Source organism: Thalassophryne amazonica, chromosome 10 (assembly GCF_902500255.1).
Source record: "Thalassophryne amazonica chromosome 10, fThaAma1.1, whole genome shotgun sequence".
Classification (NCBI taxonomy): domain Eukaryota; kingdom Metazoa; phylum Chordata; class Actinopteri; order Batrachoidiformes; family Batrachoididae; genus Thalassophryne; species Thalassophryne amazonica.
In genome coordinates this window covers 28,560,038-28,579,200 of record NC_047112.1, presented here as the reverse complement: position 1 = coordinate 28,579,200, position 19,163 = coordinate 28,560,038, and the positions used below count along the sequence as shown (strand labels likewise).

General features: G+C 42.0%; 1 protein-coding gene and 1 long non-coding RNA gene across 2 annotated transcripts in view; both read left to right on the top strand.

Moving 5' to 3' along the window:
* The first annotated feature begins 43 nt into the window (after positions 1–43).
* Positions 44–1,953, top strand: LOC117518520. Its single transcript, XR_004563004.1, has 2 exons — positions 44–185; positions 1,814–1,953. It is a non-coding gene; the product is annotated as an uncharacterized LOC117518520 (long non-coding RNA).
* Positions 1,954–6,846: 4,893 nt separating this feature from the next.
* LOC117518509 (vitamin D3 hydroxylase-associated protein) overlaps positions 6,847–19,163 on the top strand; it is a 57,642-nt gene continuing 45,325 nt past the window's right edge. The window contains exon 1 of the mRNA XM_034179654.1: positions 6,847–7,094. Within this exon, the coding sequence (XP_034035545.1) occupies positions 6,894–7,094 (201 nt within the window). The 5' untranslated portion in view covers positions 6,847–6,893. The remainder of the gene's footprint in view (positions 7,095–19,163) is intronic.

Sequence of the window (19,163 nt, the reverse complement as noted above, 5' to 3'; positions counted from 1 at the left end):
GCAGTGACGATGTTTCTCCTAACACTGATGTTTGCCTCTTTTATACACAAGAACACTGTCTCCTCCTGTGGCCTGGTCAAGTTCTTGGACCAACCTTCTAAGGAGGACGGTGTGCTCGTAAAAGTGCTGAAGAGACAAGGAGCTATTCCCTTTGTCAAGACAAATGTGCCCCAAAGCATGTTAAGGTAAACCATTCCTAAACTGAATTGGCACGTGTTGACTATTAGTCATCACAGACTGCAATATAGATAAACTCTAACTTGAAAATGAGCACAAAATCCAGCCTGCTACAGGCTCATATTATGACCTTGTCACATATGGAGTTGGCTCCCTTTACTATCCATACCTTCTGCAGTCACGGAATAACCTTGCAGGCCTGTCCAGTCACACAGATACAGATTTCTTTTCATTGTAACAGGTACAACAAAAAGTACAAATGTAAACCTATGAATAAACAACATGCAGACTTTCAAGGTCCAAGGAAGACAAAGAACATAAATTTAAAGGGCCGGTCACACGGCACAGCATTTGCTGAACGAAGGAAAATTCACAAATCGTCAAAAAGTGGACAAATGAGCCTGGACTTCTTCATCACACGAAAAGCCTGCGAGTGCAGAGTGCATAAAAGACCAAAACTAACAAAAGAAAAACGATGTGAATGGCGACGTTGACGCTTTAAGCAAAATCAAAAGGAAGCACCAGCGTGTGATCTTTCTGCAGCGGCGTCTGTGCTGCCTACAGCTGTGTTGTCATGACAACGTGCACGAACATGCACGTCGCAGCCAGAGATGTTAAGAGGCTGGGGAGAGAGGAGCTGGAGATTGGATGACTATCAAACCGAATGCTGACGGTACAGGAACTAGGCAAACAATGAGGAACCGTCAAGACAGAAAGCAAAACAGAATATGGAGGAATTGAGGTTATCAGGATTCATTCGCATTTTTCAACAGTTTGTAAATTCTGAGGAAGTGCCAGCTACAGAAACGAAGCTGGACAATGGTTAAACGATGTTTCCAAAAGTCAAAGTAAGTCCAAATTTCTTGTTTCGTTTGGCTTCGTGTCCTTTGTTAGTGCCGTGTGACCGGGGCTTAACAGAATAAAAGTATGTACAAAAGTGTAAGTTAAAAAATTTTTAAGTATGTAGTAGCAAAAAATATATAAAAATGAGAAATTGCAAAACCGTGGATATTTCAGTAGCAGTGGATATTGCACATTAACAAATATTGCACTTATTTCAGTGTGATATATGATATGGCTGTTTTATTTCAGTGGCATTGATAGCTCTAATTGCGGTTGGGTAAAGCTGTTTTTCAGTCCATTTGTTCTTGCTTTAATGGGTCTGTACCATCTGTCTGATGGCAGCCGCTCAAACAGACAGTGGCCAGGGTGGGATGAGTCTTTTAGCATGGTGTTGGCTCTCCTGAGATGGTAAGAGCCGTGAAGGTCCCCCAGTGTGGGTAGAGGGTACCCAGTGATCTTTCTGCTATTTTAACTCTCTGGAGCTCTTTCCTGTTTGCCACTGTGCAACTGGCAAACCATGTACAGAGGCAGTATGTGAGGATGTTCTCCATGGTATAGTAAAAAGACACAAGCAATCTCTGGTTTACTTTTGCTGAGGATTCTCAGAAAGTGGAGTCTTTGCTGTGTCTTCTGTACCTCTTGGTGTTCCTGTCCCAGATCAGTTTCTCCTATGTGGACTCCCAGGAAATGGAAGTCTCTGACCCTTTCCACACAGGTCCCACCAATGATAATGGGCTGAATGTCTGTTTCATTTCTAATGTTTATATTTGTTTGTCTGCATGTCTTTCTCCAGTTATGAATCTAGCAACCCCATCTATGGCCGGACAGTGAACCCTCATAACTACCAGAAGACTGCTGGAGGTTCAACAAGTGGAGAGGGGGCTCTCATCGCAGCAGGAGGCTCTGTGCTCGGGTTCGGCACTGATATTGGGGGCAGTGTTGTCCTGCCTCTTTCTGTGGGATCTCTGCCTTCAAGCCCACAGGAGGCCGACTCAGGTAAAGATTTCTAGTTTGCTGTGTCTTATGGATTAGTAATACTTGTGCAGTAGCTGAGAAGTGCCATTTATTACAGTCAGCAAATGTGTATAAGGGCCCCTTCACATAGTGCAAATTTGGTCGATTTGCGCACGATGCAGAAATCGTAGCTGCTTCACTGTCAGGACAGGGGGCTGGCCACAGCTGTTGAGACATCTCCGGTTCTGGACATCATAGCTGCAGCACACGTCCCGTGTTTTGACGGACACACGCTTGTGTCAAATGCATAAAAATGGACCGTCAGTTCATATGGATACGCAGCAGGCGATCTGAATGTCACGTCTGACAGGACACACGTATTGGGCTGTGAGTGGCGCACCGCAGGTCTGAGACAACCCAACAGTGACAAATATGCCACTTTCAACCACGTATCAGCAACAATACGTCGTTCAGTCAGTTATCATAGCGCTTCTTTTTTAGAAAATACGTTAATCTGCTTGTAATTTTAGTCATTTCATGCACCTGTTACAAGACAGTGACTGTTTGTCTGGTAATCAGAGCATGCAGGTTCAAATCCCGTGAGTGGCTTTTTTTTTTTTTTCCATTTAACTGCAGGGTTTTGTATTGCATTCCCTTTTATGTATATCAGTCCAGTGATATTCACTAATTATACAGCTGTTTTTTTTTAATTTTCCTCTACTGATGTGGAGGAAAATAAAATATAAACCTCACAGAACACTGTGTTCCTGCTTGAAAGACTGCCTCACGTGCACGAACCATCTCACCGGGATCTTGCACGCCTGCACATCGGTGCAATGTTTTGTGGTTCGCTCATAAGCTGTTTCGCCCTGAGTTGTACTTATTCGCACTATGTTGAAGGGGCCCTAACTTTCGGCCCAATCTGAACCGGGAGTAAGGAGCTAAAGAGGAAGGTCACATTCAGAAACTTCAAATCATTAGAAGTTATCTACACTGACAAAGCCCTCATTGCTGATGCACAGCAGCTGGAGGAGGAAGAAAAAGATCCTGAAGACACTCCAGATGAAGAAATCATCTAGAATCGTCCACAGTGACGATCACTCCCAAAAACGATAAATCAAAATTGGCTTTTATAGGTAGTCTAAATTTTTGGGACCCACAACTTGACCATGAGTAAAACAGAATTGCGACTTACGCATGCGAGTTAACGGGGCTTGGCTGTACTTTGTCTAGAAATTCTCCTCTCACAATAGATCTGTTTTTAAAAGAATGGTTCAAAATTCAACTTTGATGAATTCTTATTTTTCTATGTTCATAATAATCTAAAAACTATATTCATGATAATTAATATATTTTTCAGTATCTGAAGTCAGACATCTTTCTATTTGCTGAGCAATCAGATGTATTGCCAACCAGCTCGCCCCCACCTTCACCAGGATCTTCAACCTCTCCCTGGACTAAGCAGTCATCCCGTCCTGCCTGAAAACCTCCACCATAATCCCTGCCGAAGAAGTCTCCCATCACCAGCCTGAATGATTACTGCCTGGTGGCCCTCATTCCGGTAATCATGAAGTGCTTTGAGAGACTGGTTCTTCAGCACATCAAGGACCACCTCCACCCTCACCAGTTTGCATACAGGGCAAACAGATCCCAGAGGACGCCATCGCCGTAGCCTCTCACTCTGATCACGTTATAAGAGACTGCATGCATGATACCCTGAAAACTTGCTAAAACAATTATAACAAATATCTGTGTCTGCTACGTTTAATCTGCGTGGAATTTAATAAACACAAACCGAATTTCGGACATATTATATATATTAGTCTGGAACAAAGAGGACAAACAGTGTTGTAAGAACAATATCAAGATGTTAAAGAGCAAACTTCACTTTCCCCCAGAACGACATGATCAGGAAGCGAGCATAGCTCACAGCAGCTCCCATTGGAAAATAATGGAGAGACAGCCTGTGATTCTCACATGTTTACATAAAATAAACACAATAACAACGTCTAAAAACCCAGAGATATAAGGAAGTTTTAGGCACAATATAAAAATAGTTTTATGTTGCGATGTTAATGGTGTCCGTGTGCAGCGGTTAAAGTGAAGCCTGATTAAGCATCTCAATGCAGTTCTCAATGTTACTGATATCTCACAGCGCAGCGACCTCTCCGAGGTTTTGCGGGATTTGAAACCAGAAAAGCCTCAATTGAAAATGTGAAGCACGTTGAAACTGAACAGAATATTTGCAGCTTGTGCCTGTGGTTAACCACTCCCTTTTTGGGTCTTCTCTGATCCATTTTGCTCGGTCAACTCTGAACCACAGTACGAGTACACGTGTGCAAAATCAACATGCAGATCCACCTCAGATCTGCTGTGGTGACCCCAAGTGAAACAAGGGAACAGCCAAAAGGACTTATTGTAACTGAGTGTTCATTCACTGCCTGAAGTGTTTGTGCTTATCTCAATAACCCTTTGGTTGTTTTGGTGCAAAATGAGTGATTTGGGTACAAAACGGATACACTGGTTAAATACACATTGTGCATGACGGCAACTTTGTCTTCAAAGGTTTCATTAACGTGTCAACAGAATACTCCCTGTTTTGCTCCTAAGAAGGATAAATAAGTGACATCACACAAGGTCTAGTTAATGGGTTGATAAACCACATCCTCTGGTATTGGATGTGGACACTTGTTTATACATATAGGGAATTATATGCAACATGCTTTAATGGACTGGACACTGCTTTTACCTCATATTGTCTTCCACTGAGGACAACACATTCAAGGGCAGTAAGGAAGTGGGAATTCCAATAGGGGTGTCTAGATAAATAATAGTCCTATTTTTGCTTTCAAATACTAACATGGTGGAGTGTGTGTTAATTCAATTCAATTTATTTAAATTATATAGCGCCAAATCACAACAAAGTTGCCTCAAGCTGCATCACACAAGTAAGGTCTAACCTTACCAATGTTAAGGCTTTAATCATCAAATATTCTGTGTTCAATTCAACATGCTTCACATTTTCAATGCAAAATGCCTGCCTTCCTCATGGTTGGCTCCTGAAATTTTCCACCAATCAGAAGTCATTAACCCTTCGTGTGTTTGATTATAACCCACCCATGCCATGTTGGTCTGATTGTGTGTGTTTTCTCTTTGTTACTGGTGGAAGCGTGTGTGTTTAGTCTTTTGTTGTTGGTTTTTTTTTTTTTGTTGTTTTTTAAAAATGAGGGGTTTTTTGTAATGTGGAGCAAGCGCTTCAGTTATTTTCTGAACTGGAGGAAGACGGAGCACGCAGCGCATTGTCAGAGTCTGAAACAGACAGTGAGGATTTTGGTCATGAAAGAGATGATCCCCCTTCTGTTCTGGAGGAACAACCAAAGCAGGTGGATCCACCAATGTACGCACGGAGATCTGAAGAGAGAGTTGGAGCTTGCGCTTCTGTTTCCAGATCCAGATCTCTGCTCAGACCGCAGCAGATAAATAAATGGACTGCATTTATATATTGCTTTTCCATCTACATCAGATGCACAAAGCGCTTTACAATAATGCCTCACATTCACCCTGATGTCAGTGTGCTGCTTTACAAGGCATACACAAAATGTTGCACAAAACGTTTTGTGTTGGCTGTTTCAAGTAATGGCTACACACTCAAGTTCACCATTTACACTGGCAAGACTGTGACCACAAGTGAGCACGGGCTGTTGTATGATGTGGTCATGAACCTGACCCAGCCATCCTCGCTTGGTACTGGGTACCACATTTACATGGACAATTTTTACACGAGTCCCAAACTGTTCATGAACCTGGCTAACATGAAGTTTGGGGCATGTGGCACATACAGGGAGAACAGACGAGGATGCCCCCAGAGGGAGTGTCAGGAAGTGTCAGGCCTGCGATGTGCCCCTCTGTGTTGTGTTGGACAGGAATTGTTTTTTCTTTTTGAGTGGCACAAATAGTTTAGCATGTCCTGCACTACACTGTACATATGTTTTTGAAATTTACCATTTATATTTACATTGTAAATCTTATTTTGACATCTGATTGTTTTCTAAATAGTTTAGCAATAGCATTTCCTGTGCTATATGTGTACATATGTTTTTGAAATTCTAAATCTTATTGTGAAATCTGACTGTTTTCTAAATAACTGTACAAAAAAAAAAAATGCCTGAAGCATTTCCTGCATTTACGTAAATAGTTGTATTTAACTTTTTTTTGTTGCTACATTTGTACATATGTTTTTGACATTTACAATTTATATTTACATTTGAAATTCTGAAAATGGTTTGTTAAACAAGTTTGTGGTTTTCACAGTAAAAAAATAAATAAATAAATAAATTTTTTTCGACTCGGATTTTATGTTTTTTGTGTGATTTTAGGTACACTGTGTTAATACAGTAGGTCAGAATGAATGAAAAATTGTAAAGTCACACAGGTGACATGCTGAAAAAAAAAATGACACCAAACAAGGCCAGGTAAACAATTTTTAAAGGTAAAACCAAAAGTAGTCGAAACGGCCAGTTATACCCTGGACTCCAGAGGGTTAAAGCTCTGGAAAAAGTCCCTACATGCAAAATCGATAAAAAGCATTAATGTTTGTAAAGTATTTAAATTACCTTCAGGATTTTATTTTAATCTATTTAATTGAACATATTGAGTAGGGGTTTATTTTATTTGGTTTTTGATTTTTTTATGCAAATAGTTTTTTTATTATTATTATTTAGTGTAATTTCCTAGCATGTTTTGTTTTTTTTGTTTTTTTTTTTTCCCTAAACTCAACTCTGATGTGGTTTGTCCAAGTGGGGTTGCCGTATTCTGCGTTGACACGCCTCCAGGTCAAAGGCGTGTCTTCCCTCTGCGAATGATCGTCTTCATGACTTATTTAGTCTGAGTTCGTGCTGTTGTTGGGTGAGTGGTTAGGTATGGACGCTGTGAAACAGGCGCTGAGCGAAGTCAGCCGGTCGGTGGTGCTGATAACGGCAGCTGTGTGCGGAGCGACCACGCTGCTGCTGTGGAGCTGTACGAGCCGCCGAGCGGTCAACAAGAAGATCCAAAGGGCCAGGGAGCGGAGAGATGAGAGCCTGCAGCGAGCAGAGCAGGCGGTCCGACTGTACAAAGAGTCGGTGAGGCTGACAACACCTTTAAAACAAACAACAAAAAGCAACGCAGCTTAATTTGGCACAAAAATGCGAATAATAATACTGTTAAGAATTCTCTCAAAACAGAATACAACATGGAAAAACTCTGTATTTTTATTGCTGCCGCACTAGTTAATCTTCTCACGTTATTACGATAAGATATGAGATAAAACTTTATTGCTGTCACAGAGGAGAAATTCACGTTATATCAGCTCTTAAAAAACACACACAAGATGGGTGCAAGTAGAGGAAAATGTTCATCAAACAGCGTGTGCAAGGATAAGCGATAATAATACTTGTAACAATAAAATAGAAAATGAGGTAGTGTGTGTGTGTGTGTGTGTGTGTATATATATATTATATATAGGATGGTTGCTTGCTTATTAACTGATTCCAACTGCTCAAAGTGATGTGAAATCACTTGGTGGAGTGTGTGGTTGCAAAGAAAACCTGATCCCTCTCTGGAACGAGTTTGAGACCTCTGGATTACAGAATGCATCCCTGCCATAGACTGGCACATGCACGCGCAGTGGCTCGTTCAGCTGTAATTGACACACAAATGCCGCTGAGGGATAACTTCAGCACACACTCGCACGCCAGTTTGATTACCTGCTCTGAGCATGCATGTATGTGCCAGATCGATCACAGTAAGCATGCACAGGCGCTGCAGGCTGTGGATCATTTCACCACATACTTGCATGCCAAGTCGCTCACCTGTTGTAAACAAATTATGCGATTGTTGACACACGTTTCTTTTAAGTTACTCAAAAGTCAAAATACGTCCATTGATGCTGAACAACTGAAAACTACAGTCCTCGTGTGAACAGTTCAGACTATATCAAATATTAAAACCATTTACACGGAGTAAATGTAAAGATTTTGGAAAACGACGTCTGAAAATACTTTAGCTTCTTGTGGTGACTGAAGAAACGTAGACTGAACCAGAGAACACCGACACTTTGTGCCACAATTAACTTATTTTAAAAGTTGAAAGAGTCAGTGTCTTTCATTCATGTCAGTGTTTACCACAGGTATCAGTCAATTCTTCAGCAGACTGCACAGGAGGAAAATAAATTCCATCATCCACAAAGACAAAAAGTTAATTTGCTCTGTTTGGCCTACGTGTTGAGGGGAGAGGCCACGCAGCAGCGTACACATGAACGATGACATGCTTGCCAATATGTACATGTTCCGCCTGCCAAACAAAAGGGCTCTGCCAGCGGTGGAAACGCAAATCAAGCCAGACTTAACTTTTCTGACCTGTACTGCTGGGTGGAAACGGGGCTGTCGGCAGACGCTGTGCTGGCTAAATCATCATGGTGTGATAGCTGCATAACATTTGGCACATTTTTCAGGGCCCTTACCTGGATCTGGATTCCACAATGCGATATGACCTCCCAAGTTTCAAATGGAATAGTTCTTTGCTGATATTGAGTTGGCCTGGCCTTTTCTATGATGAATTCTTGAAGCTAATTAATAAACCTGCTCCGTTACGTAAATTCAGATTTGAGGGGTGGAACAACCCATGGTTTTCCCACCAAAAACTGGAAACCTTTTAAAAGATAGGGGCCATGCCTGATCCAAGGCAAGAACTATACATAGGCAGATTGGATCTTTTTTTTTTTTGTCAGCTCCGCAACAAATGCACCTTAAATAAGAAGGCTAAATCTAAATTTTATTGATCTAAAACTACCGAAAATTTAAAAGACCCCACAAAGTTTTGGAAGGTTGTGAGATTTGCTGCTGATGCAGTGCCTTCTAATGAGCTGTCTAATAGGTCACCGCAGTCTCATTTGAACACTGTGTGATACTGCAAGATTTGACCACTTATGGGGACCTACACTCCGTTGTGCAATATACAGAGCATAACTTCACATAGAAAAATGGATACTGTCTTGTTTTCGGTTGCAATCACCGAAGCAGTCGCGAGAAGTTGTTGTTGTTTTGTTTTTTTTCTTTTTTTTTTTTCTTTTCAGTTCCCAGTATGAAGGGAAGGCAAGGCAAATGGGAGACGTTGTTAGTAAGTGTTAGCCTACACAGCTAACCAGCGTAGCTGCGTTCTCTCATCTGCAAAACCGTCTTGTCATGTTTGTGTTCCCAGTCATAAACAAACTGCAACACATGCTCACTTTCCCACTGCATCATCACTTTTTCTCTGCATTTTCACTTTGTGTGTAATTTGCCCAAAAACTCAGATAAATGCTGTGGTTTTTTTTTTTCCCAATTACCTGGTCAAAGATTCTAAAAATCTTACTGATAAACGGCAAAATTAAATTACTTTAATGAACATTTCATTAAAGCAGGGCACTTGTTTGATTCCATCAATGCTGATTTAAAAAAAAAAAAGGTTCAGCTAGTGAATCTGTTGGCGTAAGATGTCCTCCTGTTTTTTTTTTGTTTTTTTTCTTCATTTTAATCCTGTGTTCTGAGGTCTGTATGTGCGCTGAAGACATTGGATTCCAAAAAAACAGTTGGTCCTGATGGTTTGGATCCATTTTTTTATTTATTTTTTAGTTGGCTGCTGAGCCTTGCATTTTTAATTTGAGCCTAAGCATGAACAAACTCTCTAAAGTCTGTAAATCTGCTTTTGTCCCGTTGCTAGGAGGCAAATCCTCAAATGTGAGCAACCACAGATCTATTTCTAAATTATGCATTTGGAAAAAAGTATTTGAAAAATTGGTCTGTGATCAATTGAAGGACTTCCTAGAAACAAACAATTTTTAAACCCTCTTCAGACTGCTTTAGGAAGCAATGCAGCATAGGTCTCCATCACAAATACTTCCATAGCTTCGGTTGGTTCAGAATTCAGCTGCCCGTATCATCACCAGAACCACCTCCATTCACCACGTTACCCCAGCCTGCAACAACTCCAGTGGCTCATGTTTAGGTTCTGCATCAAATTCAAATTCTCTTAACATTCAAGACTATCCACAACCTCACATCTTCATATCTGTCTGACCTCATCCTTGTTGCCACTCTTTTCGCACCTTCAGATCTTCCTCCTCATTCACTTGACTGCCCATCGCAGCGCGTCTCACCTCTATGGGTGCAGAGCATTCAGAGCTCTGGAACTCAGAAATATAAACTCTCTCCCACTTTTCCATTCCAAATTCAAACCCATCTGTTTAAGACTGCTTTTTCTATCTGACCAATTGCACTGCGTAATTTTAATGTTTTATTTCTTATGTATTTTAATGCTTTTTGTAATTTGTTTATTTCTATGTTTTGAGTCTTGAGAAAGGTGCCTATAAATAAAATTTATTGTCTGTTAGTAGAAACATTAAAAATAATTTGGAAAGATGGGGAGGTGATGGTCTAGTGGTTAAGCATTGGGCTTCAGACCAGAAGATCCTTGGTTCAAAACCCAGCCAGAACAGAAAATCACCAACTCGGCCCTTACCCCTCGGGTAAGGGCCTTAATCCCAAATTGCTCCCACTGTGTAGTGAGCGCCTGCATGGCAGCACCCCGACATTGGTGTTGCAAGTGCGTTTGGGTGAATGTGAGGCATAATTGTAAAGCGTAGTCACAATTAAAGACCTTTATTATATGGCTGGGATGCTATACGCGCTCTCATTAGCTGATTTCCAGTCGATAGTTTCCCATATTCTACAGGTTCCATGACATATGATCCGAAATGCGCCGTATCCCATTCATTGCAAACAGAAAACTAAAACACCGATTAGAAAAACCAAGTCAGCCATGAACGTACTCAATATATATCAAACAGCATCAGAAAAAAAAAAAAAACAGATTACCAAGCTTACCAGTTAACTACTGGACCAGCAAGTTCTTCATGGAGGTGAAGTGAACAGGTCTGACTACGAGCCCGATACCATAAGTCTATGGTTATATATCTATAATAGTAATAAACAAATTATTAACCTTGCTTGCGCAGTCTGTACGGCATTATCAGACTTGGGTGTTTTTTGCACGGACCCTCGCTAATGCGCACTCTGTACTTGCACTTAAGTCTACTTCCCATACAGAACTCACACGATTTATAATCCTTTAATCTATTTGTATGACAAGAAGATGATTTGGGCATGCCCGCGCATCTGTGGTCCCCAGAGGGTTTCTCATCTCTGCAGATGGAATCTCCACCAGAAGTCCCTCCAGCAACTTATCTCATAATGTGAAAACATTTGCATTTTAATTTGCAGAGTTTTAGATTTTAATGTGATAAATGACTGTTATTTGTACAGCAGTAGAAGCCTCTATTTTTGTACATCATTATGTCAGTTGCTTGTTTTTGTTTATGTTCAGTTGTGGCAGCACGGTGGTGTGGTGGTTAGCGCTGTTGTCTCACAGCAAGAAGGTCATGGGTTTGATTCCCACCTGGGGCCTTTCTTTGTGGGGTTTGCATGTTCTCCCCATGTTTGTGTGGGTTTCCTCCGGGTGCTTCGGATTCCTCCCACTTCCAAAGACCATAAGTTAGGTGACTCGGTGACTTTAAATTGACCTTATGTGTGTTTGTCTGTCTATCTATATATGTGGCTCTGTGATAGACTGCCACCCTGTCCAGGGTCTATCCACCCCTCAAACCAATGAATGGTAGCATAGACTCGAGCTCCCCCATGATGTTCACTTCTGTCTCAGCATTTACAGTAGTATGCAAATGTTTAAGGCACACTTATTGCATTAAAAATCATGAAAACCTGATAAATATGCCTCGGTGTTCTCCAGGACAGGCCACGGGGGAAGACCCAGGACACGCTGGAGGGACTATGTCTTGCAGCTGGCTTGGGAACGCCTTGGGGTTCCCCCGGAGGAGCTGGGGGAGGTGTGTGTGGTGGCTCGGGAGGTCTAGGATTTTTCCATTGAGTTCAGGTCTGGAGACTGTCCAGGCCACTCCAGAACCTTGTAATGCTTCTTATGGAGCCCCTCCTTAGTTGCCCTGGCTGTGTTTGGGGTCATTGTCATGCTGGAAGACCCAGCCATGACCCATCTTCAATGCTCTTACTGAAGGAAGGAGGTTGTTTGCTAAAATCTCGCAGTACATGACCCCATCCATCCCCCTTCAATACGTTGCAGTCGTCCTGTCCCCTTTGCAGAAAAGCACCCTCAAAAATGTTTCCACTCCCATGCTTCACAGTTGGGATGGTGTTCTTGAAGTTGTACTCAACCTTCTTCCTCCCAACACGGCAAGTGGAGTTGATACCAAAAAGCTGTATTTTGGTCTCATCTGACCACATGACCTTCTCCCATGCATTCTCTGGATCATCCAGATGGTCACTGATGAACTTCAGACAGGCCTGGACATGTGCTGGCATGGACAGGGGGACCTTGCTTGCCCTGCAGGATTTTAAACCATGATGGTGTAGTGCAGTGGTGTCCAAACTATTCCAGAAAGGACTGAGAGACCTCCAAAAATTTTCATGTTATAATGTGAAGTTTTGTAACAAACACAGATCGCAAAGGATTCTGGGTAAAATGTGCCTCTGCTAAACACTGATTGGTTGAGTCATTCATTATGTAAACCAACACATTTAATGTGATATGTGTCGTGCATTTGTGTTTACAGATAAATGTGCTTTTGTAAAATATTCCATTTTTTATTTGTAAAAACAGGCATCTTCAAAAACAAAAAGCCAAGTCCTGCATCATTTAGTATACATGGAGTAACGAGCTGCATTTAACATCTCACGACCACCTCTCGCACTGTGCCTGTGCAGACCGCAGACCTGTCTTGTAATGTTTTGTTTTAAACTTTGTCTCCCATCAAGGGTTTTTGTAAATTAAGTTTGGAAAAAGCTTCTGTTTACTTCTGCTTCCGGAAACACAAGTCTGACGTGTGGTTTTTGAACGTACAATGTGCGTGAGAACATACACTCAACAAAAATATAAACGCAACACTTTTGGTTTTGCTCCCATTTTGTATGAGATGAACTCAAAGATCTAAAACTTTTTCCACATACACAATATCACCATTTCCCTCAAATATTGTTCACAAACCAGTCTAAATCTGTCATAGTGAGCACGTCTCCTTTGCTGAGATAATCCATCCCACCTCACAGGTGTGCCATACCAAGATGCTGATTAGACACCATGATTAGTGCACAGGTGTGCCTTAGACTGCCCACAATAAAAGGCCACTCTGAAAGGTGCAGTTTTATCACACAGCACAATGCCACAGATGTCGCAAGATTTGAGGGAGCGTGCAATTGGCATGCTGACAGCAGGAATGTCAACCAGAGCTGTTGCTCATGTATTGAATGTTCATGTCTCTACCATAAGCCGTCTCCAAAGGCGTTTCAGAGAATTTGGCAGTACATCCAACCAGCCTCACAAACCGCAGACCACGGGTAACCACACCAGCCCAGGACCTCCACATCCAGCATGTTCACCTCCCAGATCGTCTGAGACCAGCCACTCGGACAGCTGCTGGAACAATAGGTTTGCATAACCAAAGAATTTCTGCACAAACTGTCAGAAACCGTCTCAGGGAAGCTCATCTGCATGCTCGTAGTCCTCATCGGGATCTCGACCTGACTCCAGTTCGTCGTCGTAACCGACTTGAGTGGGCAAATGCTCACATTCGCTGGCATTTGGCACGTTGGAGAGGTGTTCTCTTCACGGATGATGCGAAGGAGATGTGTTGCACTGCATGAGGCAAATGGTGGTCACACCAGATACTGACTGGTATCCCCCCCAATAAAACAAAACTGCACCTTTCAGAGTGGCCTTTTATTGTGGGCAGTCTAAGGCACACCTGTGCACTAATCATGGTGTCTAATCTGCATCTTGGTATGGCACACCTGTGAGGTGGGATGGATTATCTCAGCAAAGGAGACGTGCTCACTATCACAGATTTCGACTGGTTTGTGAACAATATTTGAGGGAAATGGTGATATTGTGTATGTGGAAAAAGTTTTAGATCTTTGAGTTCATCTCATACAAAATGGGAGCAAAACCAAAAGTGTTGCGTTTATATTTTTGAGTATAAATCGTGGCGCTCTGAACTCTTACACCTTGCGGTTCTGTGGTACAGTTTGAGCTGAAACCTACAGTGATTGAAAATATTAGCCCAGCTTCAGTTTGAATACTGCCATGAACACTACTAGCCAGTAGATGGCAGTAGAGACTTGCTAAAACAGAATTCCAGATAATCTGTGTTTTCTGCTACGTTTAAGATACGTGGAATTTAATAAACGCAAACACAATAACTATAAACCCAGTGAATATATTCACAAGAGTTTTAGGCACTAGAGTTTCATGCCGTTATCCATGGAGCTTGATCAGTGTCTCAAATACATTTTTCATGTCGTGAACGTAGATTATCCTATACCCATAATGCATCTGGACACAGCATGTCTACACTAAAACCTTAAAAATTAGCGCATTGCTTTAAAACTAAAACATATCTGATATTTTCATTTTATAAAACTTCAGATGTGACATTAATTTAAATAACTTGTCCGAAATTAGTTTGGGTTAAAATTTGAACCATAAGTTAAAAATGTATGCCTCTGGATGACTTGGGTGATATTGCTGTCGTATCAGTATGGGGTTAAAAGAAATTAGGTTTTTTTTTTTTTTTTTGACCAGTTCTCTTTTACCTGCAGAGGATAGTGGTTTCTTCTAGAAGCAGCTCTCCTCTTTTTGCAGAGGGTAGAACTACACATCTGCTACAAAACATTTAACAGGTCGGTGTTCAGCTGATTTTAAATTTTAGAAGAGTTTATAGCTGTTCAGCTTTGTTTACCGCGTTAATTCAATAATGAAAACTTTCTTTGATAATTGATTATCGGAACTCTGCCCACCACTGCTCCTGAGGCTCCTAAGACCTTCAGGCCACAGCTCCCGCTGCAGCAATGGAAGCTTTGGACATTGCCCATTCTGGTTCAATGCTCCCAACTTCCACAGGGATGCAGAGAAGCTCCACCGGAGGTGTGAGCTGAAGATCTGTCGGACAGTGGGCTCCTCCAGACGTTCCCAGTTCACCCGCACTATCTGTTTGGGCTTCCCAGGTCTGTCCAAAGTCCTCCCCCACCCTCTGATCCAACTCACCACCAGATGATCAGTTGACAGCTCTGCCCCTTTCTTCACCTGAGTGTCCAGAACATGCACCCTCAAATCAGATGATACAATCACAAAATCGATCTTCGGTCTAGGGTGCTCTGGTACCATGTACACTTATGAGCATCCTTACGTTTGAACATGGTGTTCCTTATGGACAGTCCGTGACTAGGACAGAAGTCCAATAACAAACGGCCATTCGGGTTTAGATCAGGAGGCTGTTCCTCCCAATCACACTTCTCCAGGTGTCTGTCATTGCCCACGTGTGCATTGAAGTCCCCCAGCAGAACACTGGAATCCCCCACCGGAGCCCCATTTTATTGCATTTCATGCAATAAATTGCAAATTATTTTAAAATCCTACATTGTGTGTTTTTTTTTTTGTTTTTTTTGTAAGATTGTCTCCACAGTTGAAGTGTGCCTACGATTAAAAAAAATTACAGACCTCTCCATTCTTGTAGGTCGGAAAAGTTGCAAAATCGTCAGTGTATCAAATAATTATTTTCCCCTACTGCAGGTCGCACCACAGTACAAGTCATAGGACATCAAAAACTATTTTAAGAACAATGCAACTTAAGCTGTAGGTGACACAATATGTAAAGGTTGTTGTTGTGGTGTGTTTTAGTATTTAGACTAAAATTAAATAACAATTGGAAATTTATCCTTTCCTGGTGTGCAGTTACTGAAGAGATAAATACGAGGGCTGTCCGTAAAGTATAGGTCCTTTTTATTTTTCAAAAACTATATGGATTTCATTCATATGTTTTTACGTCAGACATGCTTGAACCCTCGTGCGCATGCGTGAGTTTTTCCACGCCTATCGGTGACGTCATTCGCCTGTGAGCACTCCTTGTGGGAGGAGTCGTCCAGCCCCTCGTCGGAATTCCTTTGTCTGAGAAGTTGCTGAGAGACTGGCGCTTTGTTTGATCAAACTTTTTTCTAAACCTGTGAGACACATCGAAGTGGACATGGTTCGAAAAATTAAGCTGGTTTTCAGTGAAAATTTTAACAGCTGATGAGAGATTTTGAGGTGATTCTGTCACTTTAAGGACTTTTCACGGTGCGAGACGTCGTGCAGCGCTCTCAGGCGCCGTCATCAGCCTGTTTCAAGCTTAAAACCTCCACATTTCAGGCTCTATTGATCCAGGATGTCGTGAGAGAACAGAGACGTTTCAGAAGAAGTCGGTTTCAGCATTTTATCCGGATATTCCACTGTTAAAGGAGATTTTTTTAATGAAAGACGTGCGGACGGGTCCGCGCGTCGGGACGCAGCCGACGCGGCGCGGCGGCACAGGAAAAACACCTCCGTGTTGATAACCATTTGTTAAAATCCAGTTGGCTTTTGATGGCTTTCAGTGGAGTGAGTATATGAGAAATTGTTTATCAGCTGGAGATGTTCCAACTTGTCCTTAAGGCTTCCAGCAGAGGTGTTTTTCCTGTGATGGAGCGTCGCGGCGGCTGCGAGCCGACGCTGCAATCCGCCGCTGCAATCCGCCCGCACGTCTTTCATTAAAAAAATCTCCTTTAACAGTGGAATATCCGGATAAAATGCTGAAACCGACTTCTTCTGAAACTTCTCTGTTCTCTCACGACGTCCTGGATCAACAGAGTCTGAAATGTGGAGGTTTTAAGCTTGAAACAGGCTGATGACGCTGCCTGAGAGCGCTGAGCGACGTCTCGCACCGTGAAAAGTCCTTAAAGCGACAGAATCACCTCAAAATCTCTCATCAGCTGTTAAAATTTTCACTGAAAACCATCTTAATTTTTCGAACCATGTCCACTTCGATGTGTCTCACAGGTTTAGAAAAAATTTTGATCAAACAAAGCGCCAGTCTCTCAGCAACTTCTCAGACAAAGAAATTCCGACGAGGGGCTGGACGACTCCTCCCACAAGGAGTGCTCACAGGCGAATGACGTCACCGACAGGCGTGGAAAAACTCACGCATGCGCACGAGGGTTCAAGCATGTCTGACGTAAAAACATATGAATGAAATCCATATAGTTTTTGAAAAAAATAAAAAGGACCTATACTTTACGGACAGACCTCGTATTGAGATTTTGAACCACGTGCCACTAAAACCAGGAAATCCCGGCGAGTCCTGACATCAGAGGAGGAGGAAGTGGCATCACCACTGTAAACAATTATCTTAATAATTAATTTATGGATTTTTACAGGCTACTGACCACCCTGTTTCACAGAGTGGTTCGGGTCTGAGCTGCACCGTGTTTTCGTTGTCAGAGCAATTAATTCTCGCTAATGAATCCTTTTGATTGGCAGGTGGAACACTTATATTGACGAGTGCATGTGCACGGTGTCATGTGGCTTCTCCACTTGACACGGAGTCAAAACTGAGTATTTGCACATTTTATTTTGTGGACATTGGGATAATTTTGTCACGCGGGGAGGTGATGGTCTAGTGGTTAAGGTGTTGGGCTTGAGACCAGAAGATCCTCAGTTCAAATCCCCGCCTGACTGGAAAATCATTAAGGGCCCTTGGGCAAGGTCTTTAATCCCCTATTGCTCCCGGTGTGTAGTGAGCACCTTGTATGGCAGCACCCTGACATCGGGGGGGAATGTGAGGCATAATTGTAAAGTGCTTTGAGCGTCTGATGCGGATGGAAAAGCGCTATATAAATGCAGTCCATTTACCATTTATTTTACATGCTGACTGAGACATTAGGAGCAGATGAAGAGCTGCAAGTCCTTCAACTTGCTGCGCAAAGTGGCTCGCGGTGGAACAAGAGGATCCATCTGACGCAATGAACGGATTACACCTGTAGTTGACCGTCTCAGTTGCAGATCAGTACAGCAGAGACTCGACCCATCATGGGCTTTTCTTCAGCCTGTTCAACAAATTAAAATTTCAGATGCGTATTCATCAGACTGGAGATTATCTCACTGAAACGGACAGGTAAGACTATTATTTACTCCTTGTGTGAATGGTTATAATATCGTGTTACATTACTAACGTACAGTACATTAACTATTCAAGAAGGAAACTATATTTTTAAAATGGCTATTTTCAGTCCCTTGTGACATTTTCCAGACTTGGAATGTATGTACCTGTTTCTCAGGAAAAAAAAAAATCCATACTTTATTCTGATGTCAAACAGTAAAACTAAATTTTAACATTGGGACTTTTTTTTTTTTTTGTCCAGTGGCTGCAAATATCTGGTTTATATGCCGACGGTTTATTTTACTGTACATGGGATTGAACAATAAATTTACCTCAAACTTTGACGATGATGTTGGCTTCCATCCCACATGGCCGACTTCATTTTCCCAAATTTTTCTTCTGTTTGGATCTGAATGGAATCTGTACATCTTGAAGCCCTTGTGTCCATTTGTGCATCCAAATGCACAACAACCCGGGATTTTCCGGAAATGAATAAAAAAAGATGGATTTACATGCAGACAGACTAACAGCGAATGCTATTTTGGAACCAAGATGGCACCATGACCAATCCCTGACCCGTCATGTCAGCACCCTACTCTACAGCTTCAGAAAAACCTACAGACTGGACTTAAAGCTCCACACTAGGAAAAAAAAAATTCTGAAAACAGCTTAACCTCCACTGTGTTCACAACTGATTTGGGCTTGACTCAGCAGGTGCCATTCTGGTGATGATGACGTAGCAACAATATGGCTGCGGCTGAGGGCTGAAATGGAGCGCAGCCTTCAGACAGCTGTTTATCCTTCTCCTGCGCACTTACCGATTTTGATTGTTCAGGATTTTTTAAAATCTCAACATATTTGTGCACATTTTTTGGTGTCACCTACACATTAAAGTGAGTAGTTTTATAATCATTTTGATATTGCATAATTTGCAACAGTGTTTGTGTGGTATTCTCCTGGCCAGTATGCACTTACGTATAAAGAAATTAATATTGTGGAAGAAAAATATAGCTCATTTAATTCACTTACGGTCATGACTGTGCTTTAGTGGTTAGCACTGTTGCCTCACAGCAAGAAGGTCATGGGATCAACTCCCTCCTGTGGTCTTTCTGTGTGGAGTTTATGTTCTCCCCATGTTTTC